Source organism: Rhinatrema bivittatum, chromosome 14 (assembly GCF_901001135.1).
Source record: "Rhinatrema bivittatum chromosome 14, aRhiBiv1.1, whole genome shotgun sequence".
Classification (NCBI taxonomy): Eukaryota; Metazoa; Chordata; class Amphibia; order Gymnophiona; family Rhinatrematidae; genus Rhinatrema; species Rhinatrema bivittatum.
In genome coordinates, this window is record NC_042628.1 from 5,828,486 (window position 1) to 5,842,427 (window position 13,942).

At 44.4% G+C, this 13,942-nt stretch overlaps 1 protein-coding gene across 1 annotated transcript in view; it reads left to right on the top strand.

The window, feature by feature from the left end:
• Positions 1-13,942, top strand: part of CACNA1H (calcium voltage-gated channel subunit alpha1 H) — a 449,793-nt gene that overhangs the window by 418,379 nt on the left and 17,472 nt on the right. Inside the window, 2 exon segments of the mRNA XM_029576705.1 lie at positions 2,966-3,117; positions 5,226-5,335. Coding sequence (XP_029432565.1) covers positions 2,966-3,117; positions 5,226-5,335 — 262 coding nt within the window.

Sequence of the window (13,942 nt, forward strand, 5' to 3'; positions counted from 1 at the left end):
AAGTGTTCATCACGTCCATCCAGGAACTTCAAAAACATCTTGCTTGTTTTTTCAGGATACTTCCCTAATCCAGGTAGACATCAATCTCTTGGGTGCATGCACTGAAATGCAGTTGGCTTTTGAATATTTCATGCAGAGGAGAATAATGGAGCAGCTGTAGCTGGTGACATAACCTTAAAATTAATGCTTTAAGCAGGAGATAGTGCTTCATTAATTCCTAAGCATCAGCTTAATCGCAAACAGCCACAACAGTGGGTAAATCTTTTTAGATAAGGGGAAAATGGTCAATTATGCCCGTTTTCATCAACGGTAGGCATGGGAGGGATTATCAAAGTGACTCCCTTAAGAAAAATGAATCCAATTTATATACATATGCACATTTCACCTCCCAGTTTTGACCTTTGGAAGACACTACAAAAGTAACTTATGCAAGTTGTTGGCCTGCAGATATAGAAGAGTCATCAAAAAAATGTATCAATTACTTTTCCAAAAAAATAGCTTTTGTCCAGAAGAGGGTTAAAAGAGCAGTAAATGTATTGCACCCCTGCTATCCAGTTTTCTCCTCAAATAAAGCTCTCCTGTACACCTTATTCCCGTTCAGTTTAGCACCCTGTAGCCATAGGTGTGTGCAGCCAAATACAGAAGATTGCAAAGACAATGGTTCTGGAAATGTACTCCTCTGTATGCCAGGGTGTCTTTCATGTGATTGGACCTGAATAGAGCCTTTTCCTCTGGAGCCACCAAAAAAAAATAATATATGGAATCAAAGAAAATGATTTTTGATTTGATATAAGACATTGATATTACTCCCAAGTTAACAGCACACAAGAGCCTCCTTACATGGAGTGACTGCTATGCATTGCTTTCGCTGCGAACGCCCTGGCATGATCACCTGTAAAGAGATGCAGAAAGATGCGTTCTAGGTTCTGCGGACTCCTACTCTGCGGTGCATGCGTGCCTCTTCTGCTGGGAGTTGCATGGGTTCTTGCATAGAGCATGGCGAGACTGCATGATCGAAAGCCGTCACCGAATGCTACGCCTCAGTCTAGCTCAGACTGTGCTTGAAAGTTCAAGTTCTTCTCCAACCATTTTCTAGCTTAATGTCGTCAGGGAGCTCCTGTAGACTGTGTGTTTCAAGGGGTGTCTCTCCGGGCTGAATCTGTTCATGTTTCTATAGGCATTTATACCCTTGGAGGTAGACATTCAGCAGGCCCAGGGAACTTTACCTGGATATTCAGCAGCACTTAACCAGAAAAGTTTAGGGCAGGTATTTTTTCAACCAGATTTTAGCCGGGTGGCACTGAATATCAGCACTCACTGACTAACCTTTAACCCCGTCCCCAAAATGTTTCCATCACTGCCTCTTTTTAACTGACTACATTTTGTGCAGGAATTGAGTTGCCTGGAGAGTGGGGAGACCTTTTAAAATCTTGGCTTTTGTCTAACTCCAAACGATGTCTCAATAAAGTCTTTGACTATCGACCTCATATATGATAAGCAACATGCATAGAGCATAAGGCATTATATATAGACTGTATATATTACTAACATACACATAACATGTGTATATACAATATATATATATAGTGCATCACAGAGACAGACAGTAAACTCTGTATATAACTTATGTAGAATGTTGTGCACACAGTCTATGTGATGAGACATCACAGATATGATGAAAGCTTGAAATTCATAGAATTTGTAAATTTATAAAGTTCAGTTTTCCCACAATGAGGGCAATTTTCAAAGCAATTTACATAGGTAAAAAGTGTTTTACCCCTGTTAATCGTCTCTCTGAAAATTCTCCCCTCTCAATGCTCTTAAAGCTTTGTATGGTGCAGATTTGTGACCGCACTGAGAGGGGAGAAAAACGTGCTTGCAAACGGCATTTTCAAATCCATGCATGGACCTTTCCAGCAAAAATCTACCAGTACAGAAATCAGGTGCAAGCACCCATGCAGACTTTGTAGCCTGCAGCAATCTTCAGAGCAAAAGTCCACGCCTGCGTTCCCTTGGAAAAGTGGTGCAGAACCCACAAGTAAAAAGTGCGTGTAGACTTTGTCCCGATGTGGACAGTCTGAACATTTCCCCTTGCTCCCCAACTGAAAGGGGAATGAGGGTGTTTTGACCTTGGCAGGAGCTCTTTCTTCAGTGTTGCTGCAGTTAAAGTTACTTTTCCTTTCTGGTCTCCTCTATGCTGTTCCCTATGACTAATGCATTGGGTTTGTCGCATTAGCCCTCTTGAATATGTAGAAATAAAAGTAGATTAAACCTTCCCTACTTGGATCCATTAGACTACAGGACAACCACAGGGCTTGTAAACTATTTAACAGCCATAAAATAGCAATAGTCGTGAAGAATGAGGGCCTGATTTTCAAAAGCTTTTGCATACCTAAATCTGGGTTTTACATGTCAATGCACTTTGCCTGTGTAAGTGGTCTTTTGAAAATTGCCACAGTGATATGTTACATTAACATACACAACTCCATTGAAAATTCATCTGTAAATGTTTAAGTGCACTTAGCTTACACTGTTAAAAAGAGGAAAGAAATTCATGTAGCATCTTCTTTAAAATCTTCCTGAGGAGCATTCACCAGTCTCCCTCACTTACCCCAGGTGTTAGTTATGCTCCATCAGCCTTTTTTTATGCTATGCCAGGAATCTAGATTTAGTATCCCCTCTCCCACCAAAAAGGACTCCTGCTGTTCTCGGATTTCTGGCAGTACTTCTCCTCTCTCTACTAACCAAACAAGCCAAATGGGTGACTTTCAGTGTGCACAAATGAGTTTGCACATTTTTCTGTTGTGCCTCCTCCTACAAAGAACTTGATTAACTTTCTTAAAGCGTTTTGGAAGCTTTCTGTGAGGAATGTATGAATTCTTTCCTTGCAGGTCTGATTATTCTGTACATGCTACTGCTATAGGTGTGTGTTTTACTGGGGTGCTTTTCTTTGTCTTGCCTATAGAAGCCCAGCGAAGACCATACTATGCTGATTACTCCCCTGTGCGGAAATACATCCACACTCTGTGTACCAGTCATTACCTAGACCTCTTCATCACCTTCATCATTGGCGTCAACGTTATCACTATGTCAATGGAGCACTATAGCCAGCCAAGGGTAAGTGCAGTGCGTGAAGCTTCAGTGACCCTCTGTGGCAGGAGGACAGAATTACGCTTGAAAATATTGACTCTCTTTCTGGTTGGCTGACAGGGGATCTCCTCATTCGATAGAGTCTGAGTACATCAGAGCCTCCAGTAATTAAGGATTCAGTTTCCTAGCCTGGTCTCCTTGAGAAAACATGCATGTGGTGATTTCTATAAGCAGAACTGGTGACTGAGCAATGGACGGCAGAGCTCGATGGATTGCTTTGAACTTATCAGTGGACTTTTGAATATTTGGCTTTTTGTAATGCATGCGCTTTTGCAGTTGTAGTGCAATCCTGTATCACAACCTTGAGGCGCACCAGCCATGCATGGTCGGTAATGTGGCTGAGGACTGTAAGGTCTATGTTACCATAGTCAGAAGCTTCACAATTTAAAACTTCAAAATATATTTGAACATGAAGGGGACACATTTCAATAGCCCACCCTGCGGGTTATTTCCACGTAGAACGCGTCCACTGACTTTGCACCTGCTGCTTGTGTGGGTGGGGGAAGGGGAGAAATAGTGCACATATTTATGGAAATCCCAATGTGTGCACTGTTTTCCTGCCCCTTCCCCCTTTTTTTAAACAATCTCTTTAGGGATGCCCCCTTTTAGTGGAGGGTAATTATCAGTCAGGCCTGGTTACCTGGGGATGTGGCTTGGAAACTGCCCTCCAAGTGTTACTTGTAAAGATCCAAGATTTCAGTTCTCCATGTCAGGTCTTGTAAATAACACATCTTGGGCCTGATTTTCAAAAGCCCCAGGCATTTAATTACCCTCCTTACATCTGACTGCATACTTCTGGCCATGAAAGGTTCATTTATTGGATGATTTTGGCAACAACAACATATTTTTAGATATTTCAATAGCATACTATTTTTTAAATGATTCCTTCTTTTATAACAAAGACCAGAAAGATATGATCACCAGCTAATAATGTCAATGAAAATCGCCTTTCACTGTGCAGTAATCTGTAGAGGATTTGTTTAGAAGTTCATATGTGAATCAAGGTGTTAATGTCATCTGAGCAGCAGGAATATGGTTTCTTTTCTCTGGACTTGCCTGGAAAGTCGCATCATGAGCCAGCTGTAAGTTCTTCCTGACCAGGGGGGGTGAGGAGGACGGTGGGCACTACAGTTGTCTGGCCTGAAGTGAGAGCCTAGTTGAAAGCAGATAATGCTCTCAGCATTAGCACTACAAGCAAAATACATAGGAGGTGACGGAGAACTCTAGGCCCCTGGCTTGTGAAAGCTCTTATTTCCGTCTTGCCAGCAGGTGCAACTTGCTATGGGAAACCAGTACTAAAGTAAAATTGCCGAAAAACCTTTTAAATAATTTTGGAGTCATCAGACATCATCTTGCGTGACTTCGGGTTGATGGGAATATTTGGTTTGCTTTATGGTCCCCTTAGCCCAATTCCAGTCCTTGAGGGCCACCAACCTGTCAGGTTTTCAGGATATTCCTAATGAATATTCATGAGAGGTTTGCATGCACACTGCTTCAATTGTATGCAAATATGTCTCATGCATATTTATTAGGGGCATTCTAAAAACCAAGCAGTTGGTGGCCCTGGAGGCCTGGAATTGCCCACGCCTGTCTTAGCCAGTTAATGCAAAACTACATGAAATGGGCAATTTTCAAACTCTCCGAACTGGCTCAGAGCACACAGCCTTTTTTTTACCCATGGGCTCTGCACCCGATCTTACAGGGAAAGTCCACGCGCACCTTTTCTTTGATAACTGCTGTGCTACAAAGTATGTGCGGTCACTTGCACCTGTTTTTGGCATGGGTAGACTATTTCAGGAAAAGTGCCTGGGAAATTTGAAAATGTGGTTCATGTTTGTACTTCTCCTCCTCCCGCTGAACTGAACATGTCCCCAAAATCTCCTCCCTCACTGTAGCTAAAAGTCGATGCCTTGTGCAGCTGCACGGAGGGTGGGCAATCTTCCGACTGCCGATTTTCATGGGCAAAGTGCTTTTTATCCACGGAAATCACTTCGAAGGTTGCCCTGCCTCTGGCTTATGCATAGACCAGGAAACCCTTCTCACATGACTAACAAGCATCTGTGTTTGCTCTGCAGTCCCTGGAGGAAGCTCTGAAGTATTGTAACTACGTGTTCACCATCGTGTTTGTGCTCGAGGCCGTCCTGAAGTTGGTAGCATTTGGGTTCCGAAGATTCTTTAAAGACCGGTAAGAGGGCCGTAGAGTTTCTGCCTTGCACCAGACCATGCCCCGGGATCTCGTTCGTAGGCACATTGCATCCAGCTGCTAGGTGAACACACAAGTTCAATGTCATGGGAAGAGCCTGAGATTTTACTCCAAAAGTGCCTGAAAGGCAGAAAATAAATCAAACGAATAAATAAATACATTTGGCATCCTAAATAAAAACTAAAATGCTTGATGTATGAAACTCCTCCACGCATCCGTGATTGTAGAGGGACGTGTGAGGGATTACCTGGCTATAGTGCGGTGCCCTGAATTAAGATTTGATGCATTCTATTCCTGAGCCAAGTGTGATGATGTCCAAGCTCAGCGCTGATGACTTCATCCCTTAAGTTTAAAAAATATCACAGTATATGGGACACATGCATTTTATAGATATGTATGTATGTAACCCCTCTTACAAGGTACATAAAATATCAACAGGATCTGACCGATATAGAGTAAGGGTCACAGTCCCTGACTGATTTATTATGTGGGCTCAGCAAGTGGGTCATGCAGATGGTGAAGTGGACCCAGATAAAGGCAAGGAGGTGGCTAGCCCTACTCCCCTTCTCTCCTGATCTGCTCAGGGAGAAAGAAGCCCTCACGTCCCCTTTATGAACTTTGCCCTCCTAGGGCAGCTTCCCTTCATTGGCCCTGCTTGAAAAATGAAGACTGCTCAAGGATATCTTCAAACACTCACCTTTTATTCATCTGGTAAATCCCAGCTCAGAACCTAAACATATTATATAAAGGGTAGATAACAATACTTAATAACATGGGATATGCAGTCAAAGCCAGCATTTGACCAAAATAATAATGCATTTGTATCCAAGAGCTTGGACTTGAAGAAGTCTGGCCAAACCTCTGTGGCTTATCCTTAGTGGATAGAAGCAGATTTAAGAACTTAGTGTTGGCATTTAAAATCTTAAATAGTTATAGTTCTCCCTCTTTGAGGGGGACTTTACAATGGCACATTGCCAAAAGATCTTTACGATGTGTATGAAGGTGGCATATGGAACTTCTGCCTGATTGGGTGCAAGATTATTTTCAAATGTAATCACGAGGTTATGGAACAGTCTGCCTCTGGAGAGTTAAATTTGGCCAAATTTCAGAAGAAATTAAAGGCTTGGCTTATGTCAGCAATTAATTAATGTTTGTCAATATATAATTAACATCTGATTTAGGTTTGGTAATAGGTGGTTCTTGACCTGTACAAGTAAAGGGTGGTGAGAGGTTTATGCTGTGAATTGTTTTGTATGTTTTTATTGATTTAATATTTTATGAATTGAATTTTTGTACATCGCTTTGGGCGATATTTTATCTAGAAAGCGATTAATGAACGCTAATAAATAAATAAATAAATAAGTGAAAATAAATAAATAAATACCACCTCCCTTCTTAAAGTATGTTCTTCCTTTCATTACTCCCATAACTTTCTCCAAACACTACTTAACAGAATGTATGGCTTACATTCTTGGATACTCTAGTACCAGAAGCTCTCTACCCTTCACTCCATCACAAAGGGACTAGTAAATCATACTCTTCTGACTCCTCTTCCTTTTAAACACCAGTCTCCTATGCGGGACATAATGTTCACATCCCTAATTGCCTGGGTCCCCTCACCCCCATACCCCTCTCTTTACTTTCATCTCCATGGAACTCAATTTTCTCCTTAACCCTCTTGACTTCAGCCTTCCAGCAGTATGCAGGTTTCCCAGATCTTCTCCACGGTCTGGCTATTCTTGGGGATAATTCTCATTTTGGAACCACCCCATTCTCCAAGCTCCCAGCCATTTCCTCAGGGGGAGGGATTGCCTTCTCCAGCTTCTTGGCCTTGGGCTCATTCCCTTGAGGGGAAAAGCCTCTGCAGGGCACCACTCCCTACTGGGAGGGCTCCCACGCCCACCAGCCCCCAGGCTGGCTCCTCCAGGCTCCCTACATCCTGGTGGTCCCTCGCTTCCTCCAGTCTATACTAAGAAAGGACAATTCCCACAGAACTGACCCAGAATTTATACTCCCCAGCCAATCATCTTCTCTCCTTTCTCGGGAGGGGACACCCCACATACTCCTTAACACCCAGACAGGTTAACATAACTGAATAAAACACAAAGCATCATTTGCTCAGTATCACACCAACCAACAACATTTCTTTCCCAAACTATTCCCAACAAAGACAAGTCATGGACTACTCCCAATCCCAAAATACTTTGTACTACTAAACAGTGACAGGAGCACAATCGGTGACCACCCCCCAACATATATTATATATATTGATTTTAGGGATATGCATTCATTGGGCCATTCATTTCGGCCATATGCACGTATCTCACGATCGGAAGGTATGCACACAAAACTGATGGTATGCGCATATTCAGATAGGCCCCCACATGTGCGCATACATTCCAATCGCAAGATACATGCATACATGCCAAAATGAATGAAACGAATGGACTAAATAGTCCAACGAATGCACATCCCTAATAGATATATATATAATACCAACATGTATACAGCACATCATAGAAATATGTAGATATATCCTGTGTACATGCTGTATCCCATATACTGTGATGTTATTAAACTCACAGGATGAAGTCAGCAGCACAGAGCACAAACAGTTAACATGGATACACATGTCCTCCTACCCTAACTACATAAAAGCACAGCCTTTGCGCTGCTGCTTACTCAACCACATCAAATACAACATGACACTGGGCTACAATTCAGAGAATTGTTAAGAACAAGATGTGTCAGGGAAGCTTATTTTTTACATTTTGGGCTTACTCTAAAGCTTGAGGCAGGCAGGAAGTTTTCCACAGGGAGAAGGATAATCTTCAGGACCCTGGAGGGGGGGAACAGCATGCTTCCTCTTTCTTTCTCATAAATAAAACATCACACAAGTGCTTGATGTTCCTAAAGAGTTTCCATTTTCACTCAGAGGCGGATATTTGCAACAGAATAAACAGTCCATTTACATAGAAGTTGGTTGGCATTTATCACTATAGTTTAATCCTTCCCTCCACCGCCTCTGAACTATTCAGAGATCAGACCCTTCTGGCAACTCAAACTCCAACAGGCAGGAAATCCTTTTTTGCCCGTACTTAGCTCTCCATTTAGTTTCTGCCCAATTACTTAAATCAAGTGCTTGATCATTACCTGACCACCCACATAGCACTTGAGGTTTCTCACTTCTCTTCCAATACAACATAACTGGGCTGCTGGTTCCGACCTGGAATGTGTGAGAGGCAGTATGACGGTCAGTAGTTCAATATGTAATGTTTAGTTAAATACTATTCATAAAGGGGCAGATTTTCAAAGGGTTACACGCGTAACCCCCGAAAAGCTGCCCCTATCTTGCATAGGCTCGGCGGCACGTGCAAGCCTCGGGACGCCGTATGTCCCGGGGCTTCGAAAAAAGGGGCATTCCAGGGGGTGGGGCCATGGGCGGGGTGCCGGCCCGGGGGCGTTCCGGGCGGGGCCAAGGCCTCCAGAACAGCCACCGTGCTGCGGGTTGGCACGCCGGCAGCACGCCAGTGCGCGCAAGTTACGCCTGCCCAGAGGCATAACTTTCATGATAAAGGTCAGGAGGGGGTTTTAGATAGGGCTGGGTGGCAGGTTAGATAGGGGAAGGGAGGGGAAGGTGCAGGGAGCGGAAGGAAAGTTCCCTCCGAGACCACTCCGATTTCAGAGCGGCCTCGGAGAGAACTGAGGAAGGCTGCGCGGCTCGGCGCATGCAAGTTGCACAATTGTGCACCCCCTTGCGCGCGCCGACCCTGGATTTTATAACATGCGCGCAGCAGCGCACGCATGTTATAAAATCAGGCGTAGATTTGTTCGTGCCGGGTTGCGCGAACAAATCTACGCCCGCGCGCAGGTTTAAAGATCTGCCCCAAAATTGCTAGTAAAGGTCATAAGAACATAAGAATTGCCATACTGGGTCCAGTATCCTGTTTCCAACAGTGAACAATCCATATCACAAGTACCTGGCAGGATCCCAAATAATAGGCAGATCCCACGCTGCTAACGCCCAGGGATAAGTAATGGCTTTCCCCAAGTCTACTTGGTTAATAACAGTTTATGGACTTGTCTTCTAGGATATTGTCCTAAGCTTTGTAAACCCAGCTATTCCTTCACCATATCCTCCGGCAATGAGTTCCAGAGGGCACTCTGGGAAATAATAAAGAAGTTCACTGTTCCTGGCCAACTCTCTTTGAGACAGTGCGTAACCTAAAAGGGTAGATAACCATCTACAATATGACAGAATGTTTTGGTAGATTCCTTATCTTGGTGATCTTAATACGTCAATGGGCTTATTCCTACAAATTCATTCATTCTGCAGCTCCTCATTACCTGTCTTAATTTAGTTTAGTTTATTTACTTTGCTATACCACCTTTCCCAAACAAATCAAAGCAGTTTACAAAAAGAAAAAAATAACAAAACACACATTATAATACATAAGAACATAAGAACGTGCCATACTGGGTCAGACCAAGGGTCCATCAAGCCCAGCATCCTATTTCCAACAGAGGCCAATCCAGGCCATAAGAACCTGGCAATTACCCAAACACTAAGAAGATCCCATGCTACTGATGCAATTAATAGCAGTGGCTATTCCCTAAGTAAACTTGATTACTAGCAGTTAAAGGACTTCTCCTCCAAGAACTTATCCAAACCTTTTTTGAACCCAGCTACACTAACTGGACTAACCACATCCTCTGGCAACAAATTCCAGAGCTTTATTGTGCGTTGAGTGAAAAAGAATTTTCTCCGATTAGTCTTAAATGTGTTACTTGCTAACTTCATGGAATGCCCCCTAGTCCTTCTATTATTTGAAAGTGTAAATAACCGATTCTCATCTACTCTTTCAAGACCTCTCATGATCTTAAAGACCTCTATCATATCCCCCCTCAGCCATCTCTTCTCCAAGCTGAAAAGCCCTAACCTCTTCAGCCTTTCCTCATAGGGAAGCTGTTCCATCCCCTTTATCATTTTGGTTGCCCTTCTCTGTACCTTCTCCATCGCAACTATATCTTTTTTGAGATGCGGCGACCAGAATTGTACACAGTATTCAAGGTGTGGTCTCACCATGGAGCGATACAGAGGCATTATGACATTTTCCATTTTATTCACCATTCCCTTCCTAATAATTCCTAACATTCTGTTTGTTTTTTGATTGCCACAGCAAACTGGGCTGACGACGTATTATCCACTATGACGCCCAGATCTTTTTCCTGGTTGGTAGCTCCTAATATGGAACCTAACATCGTGTAACTACAGCAAGGATTATTTTTCCCTATGTGCAACACCTTGCACTTGTCCACATTAAATTTCATCTGCCATTTGGATGTCCAATCTTCCAGTCTTGCAAGGTCCTCCTGTAATGTATCACAGTCTGCTTGTGATTTAACTATTCTGAATAATTTTGTATCACATGTAAATTATTCTAAAATCAAATACAATAAAATGCAAAGAATCCTACCTAATAAACGAAGCTTGACCGACGTGCCACAAATGCGCAGTAGAGAGCAGCTCTACTGCGCATGTGCGGGCGAGCACGTTGGTCTTAGGCAGCGTCAAAAGAAACAAACAAACATGGCGGCGGTAGCGGCAGCGGGCGGCGGCGGCAGTAGCGGCAGCAGGCGGTAGCGGTAGCGGGCGGCGGCGGCGGTAGCAGGCGGCGGTAGCAGCAGCGGGCGGTAGCGGTAGCGGGCGGCGGTAGCGGTAGCAGGCGGCGGCAGTAGCGGCAGCGGGCGGTAGCAGTAGCGGGCGGCGGCAGTAGCGGCAGCGGGCGCGGTGGTAGCGGTAGCGGGCGGCGGCGGCAGCGGTAGCGGGCGGCGGCAGTAGCGGCAGCGGCGGTAGCGGTAGCGGGCGGCGGCGGTAGCGGCAGCGGGCGGTAGCGGGCGGCGGTGGTAGCGGGCGGCGGCAGCGGCCAGTAGCGAGGGAGGGAGGCGAGAGAGAGAGGGAGGGACGGACTGAGAGGGAGGGACGGAGGAAGTGGGAGGGACGGAGAGAGAGAGTGAGAGGGAGGGACGGAGTGAGAGGGAGGGACTGAGTGAGGGACTGGGAGGGAGGGACTGAGTGAGAGGGAGGGACTGAGTGAGGGGAGAGTGAGAATGAGGGAGAGGTGAGAGTCAGGGATGTGAGTAAGTGGAAGGGGGAGAGGGAGAATGAGGGAGAGGTGAGAGACAGGGCCGCAGCGGCGAAGACGGGCGGCAGCAGTGAGGGAGGAGAGAGAGAGGGAGGGACTGAGTGAGAGGGGAGGAGAGAGAGGGAGTGGGAGTGTGAGGGAGGGAGTGGGACTGAGTGAGGGGGGAGGGAGGGAGTGGGACTGGGACTGAGTGAGGGGGAGTGGGACTGAGAGGGAGGGAGGGAGTGGGACTGAGAGAGAGGGAGGGAGGGAGAGGGATAGAGGAGGGAGGGAGTGAGTGAGACTGAGTGAGAGGGAGGGACTGAGTGGGAGGAGAGGGAGGGTGGGGAGGAGTGGGTGAGTGTGAGGGAGGGAGGTAGGGGGTGGTGAAGAGTGAGGGGAGAGAGAATGAGGGGGAGGTGAGAGACAGAGGGATGTAGCCCGTTTTAACGGGCTTAACGGCTTGTAAAATAGAAAACGAAATTCTAAACGTATCCTAGTGGTCAGAGCAGTGGGCTACGACCCAGGGAAACCAGCGTTTAAATCCCACTGTCCCTCCTTGTGACCTTGGGTAAGTCATTTTACTCTCTATTGCCTCAGGTTCCAAATTAAATTGTAAGCCCTTTGGGGATAGGAAAATACCTCCAGTACCTGAATGTAATCCACTTTGATAAATGTTTGAAGTGCCAAAAAGTGGAATATAAAGAGATAAACAAACACTGCTGGAAGCCTGGTTAAATAGCCAGGTTTTAGCGCCCTTCTGGAACTTCATAGAGTCCTTTTTAAAACTACATTGGCAGCGCATTCCTTAGTAAGAAAACGATGTATGCCAAGTACCTTCTAACGTGGTTTCAGTGGAGTAGAAAGCTTCAGAAGACCTTCCTTAGAGGATTTTAGGGTTCTTGCTGGAATGTAAGGAATTAGCAAATTAGCTATATAGTCTGGCTGACCATTCGATAAAGCTTTAAAATCTAAATGTAATTCTAGCCAGGATTGGAAGCCAGTGTAATTTTTTCCAGTATTGGTATAACACGGTCCCCTTATGTCTCTCTCCTTACCCACATTCTCATGAACTCCATTTATCAGGCAGTGCTCTTATCTGCGCTTTCCTCCTTGCTGTGCTGTTTGCCTGGAATACATTTCTGAGTCGGTGCATCATGGTCCCACTCGGGCTCTTCTCAAATCCTGCCTAAAAACTCACCTTTTTGAGACTGCTTTTAAATCCTGACCACTTCTCTACTATAAATGCACTTCCCCTAGAACTGTTGTCATGTAAGTTTGCCTTCACTAGATTGTAAACTCCACGGAGCAATAAAGATGTGGATTTGTTTGAAAATGAAATGAAAAGTGCAATGAAACACCCTTGTTTTGTTTTCAAACAAAACCCAAAATGATCACACTGAAATTTAGATTTGTTTTTGTTTCTATTCATTTTATAGCGAGCATTATTTACAAATAGCATGCACTAGTTCTCAATAGCGGTTTCCATGTGCCGATACAAATAAAATTGAAAAGAAAAACAAAAAACAAAAAAGCCCCCTAACAAAATGAAATTTGGACGTACACCCCTGCAATGAAATGAAATAACATTTTATTGGCCTGCATGCCCTCTCTTATGTGTATCCGTACTGCAGTGCATATGTCTAGTAGCACTTTAGAACTGATAAATAGCAACAGCAGACGTCACAGCGCACCTCTCAAGTCAGCGCTCAGTACACCTTCCATTAATTCTTCATAAAATACCTGCTAATATATCCACATCCCTAGCAGCTCATATCAAACAGGGACTCTGAAGCTATAAATCTTCCAGCAAACTCCCCCACAATTTTATACTGACGTCCATAATAGTCAGCTATGGGTCACAAAATTCCTGGAGAAATATCCATGCTTTCTCTGATTTACAAAACACTAAGTTTTCATCTTGGCATCTCATTGTGATTGGTAGGCTTCTCCAGTGGAGCTGTTACCAAGAACGCTCTCCTCGTCACCTTCTACAAATTCACATCTTTTACCAGTGGGGCCTTCAGGAGAAGATCCTGAGACTCTCAATTCCTGAGATGGGACATAATGAACATCAGATAGTTGGGAGCTGTCCCATATACGGCCTTAAAGATCAAAATCGAAATTTTAAATTTACCCCACTACTCTATAGAGAGCTGTTAACAGTGGGAAACAAGATCCCTAGCACCAGTGCCACCCAGGATCTTTGCAGCTGTGATCTGAATAATTGTAATCGTCTTAAATATGTTTGGAGAAATCCTACATGAGCGGTATTACAATAATCCAGCCTGTATGTGATTAAGGCATGGATGACCTTGGCAAACCTTTTAAGGAACAGATAGGGTTGCACTTGGCACACCAATCGTAAATGCTGCAAAGCCAGTTTCACCAGCATAGAAGTCGCATCTTTAAAGATAATTTGGAATTCACCCAAGCACAGAGATTATAAACCAAATGCTGTAAA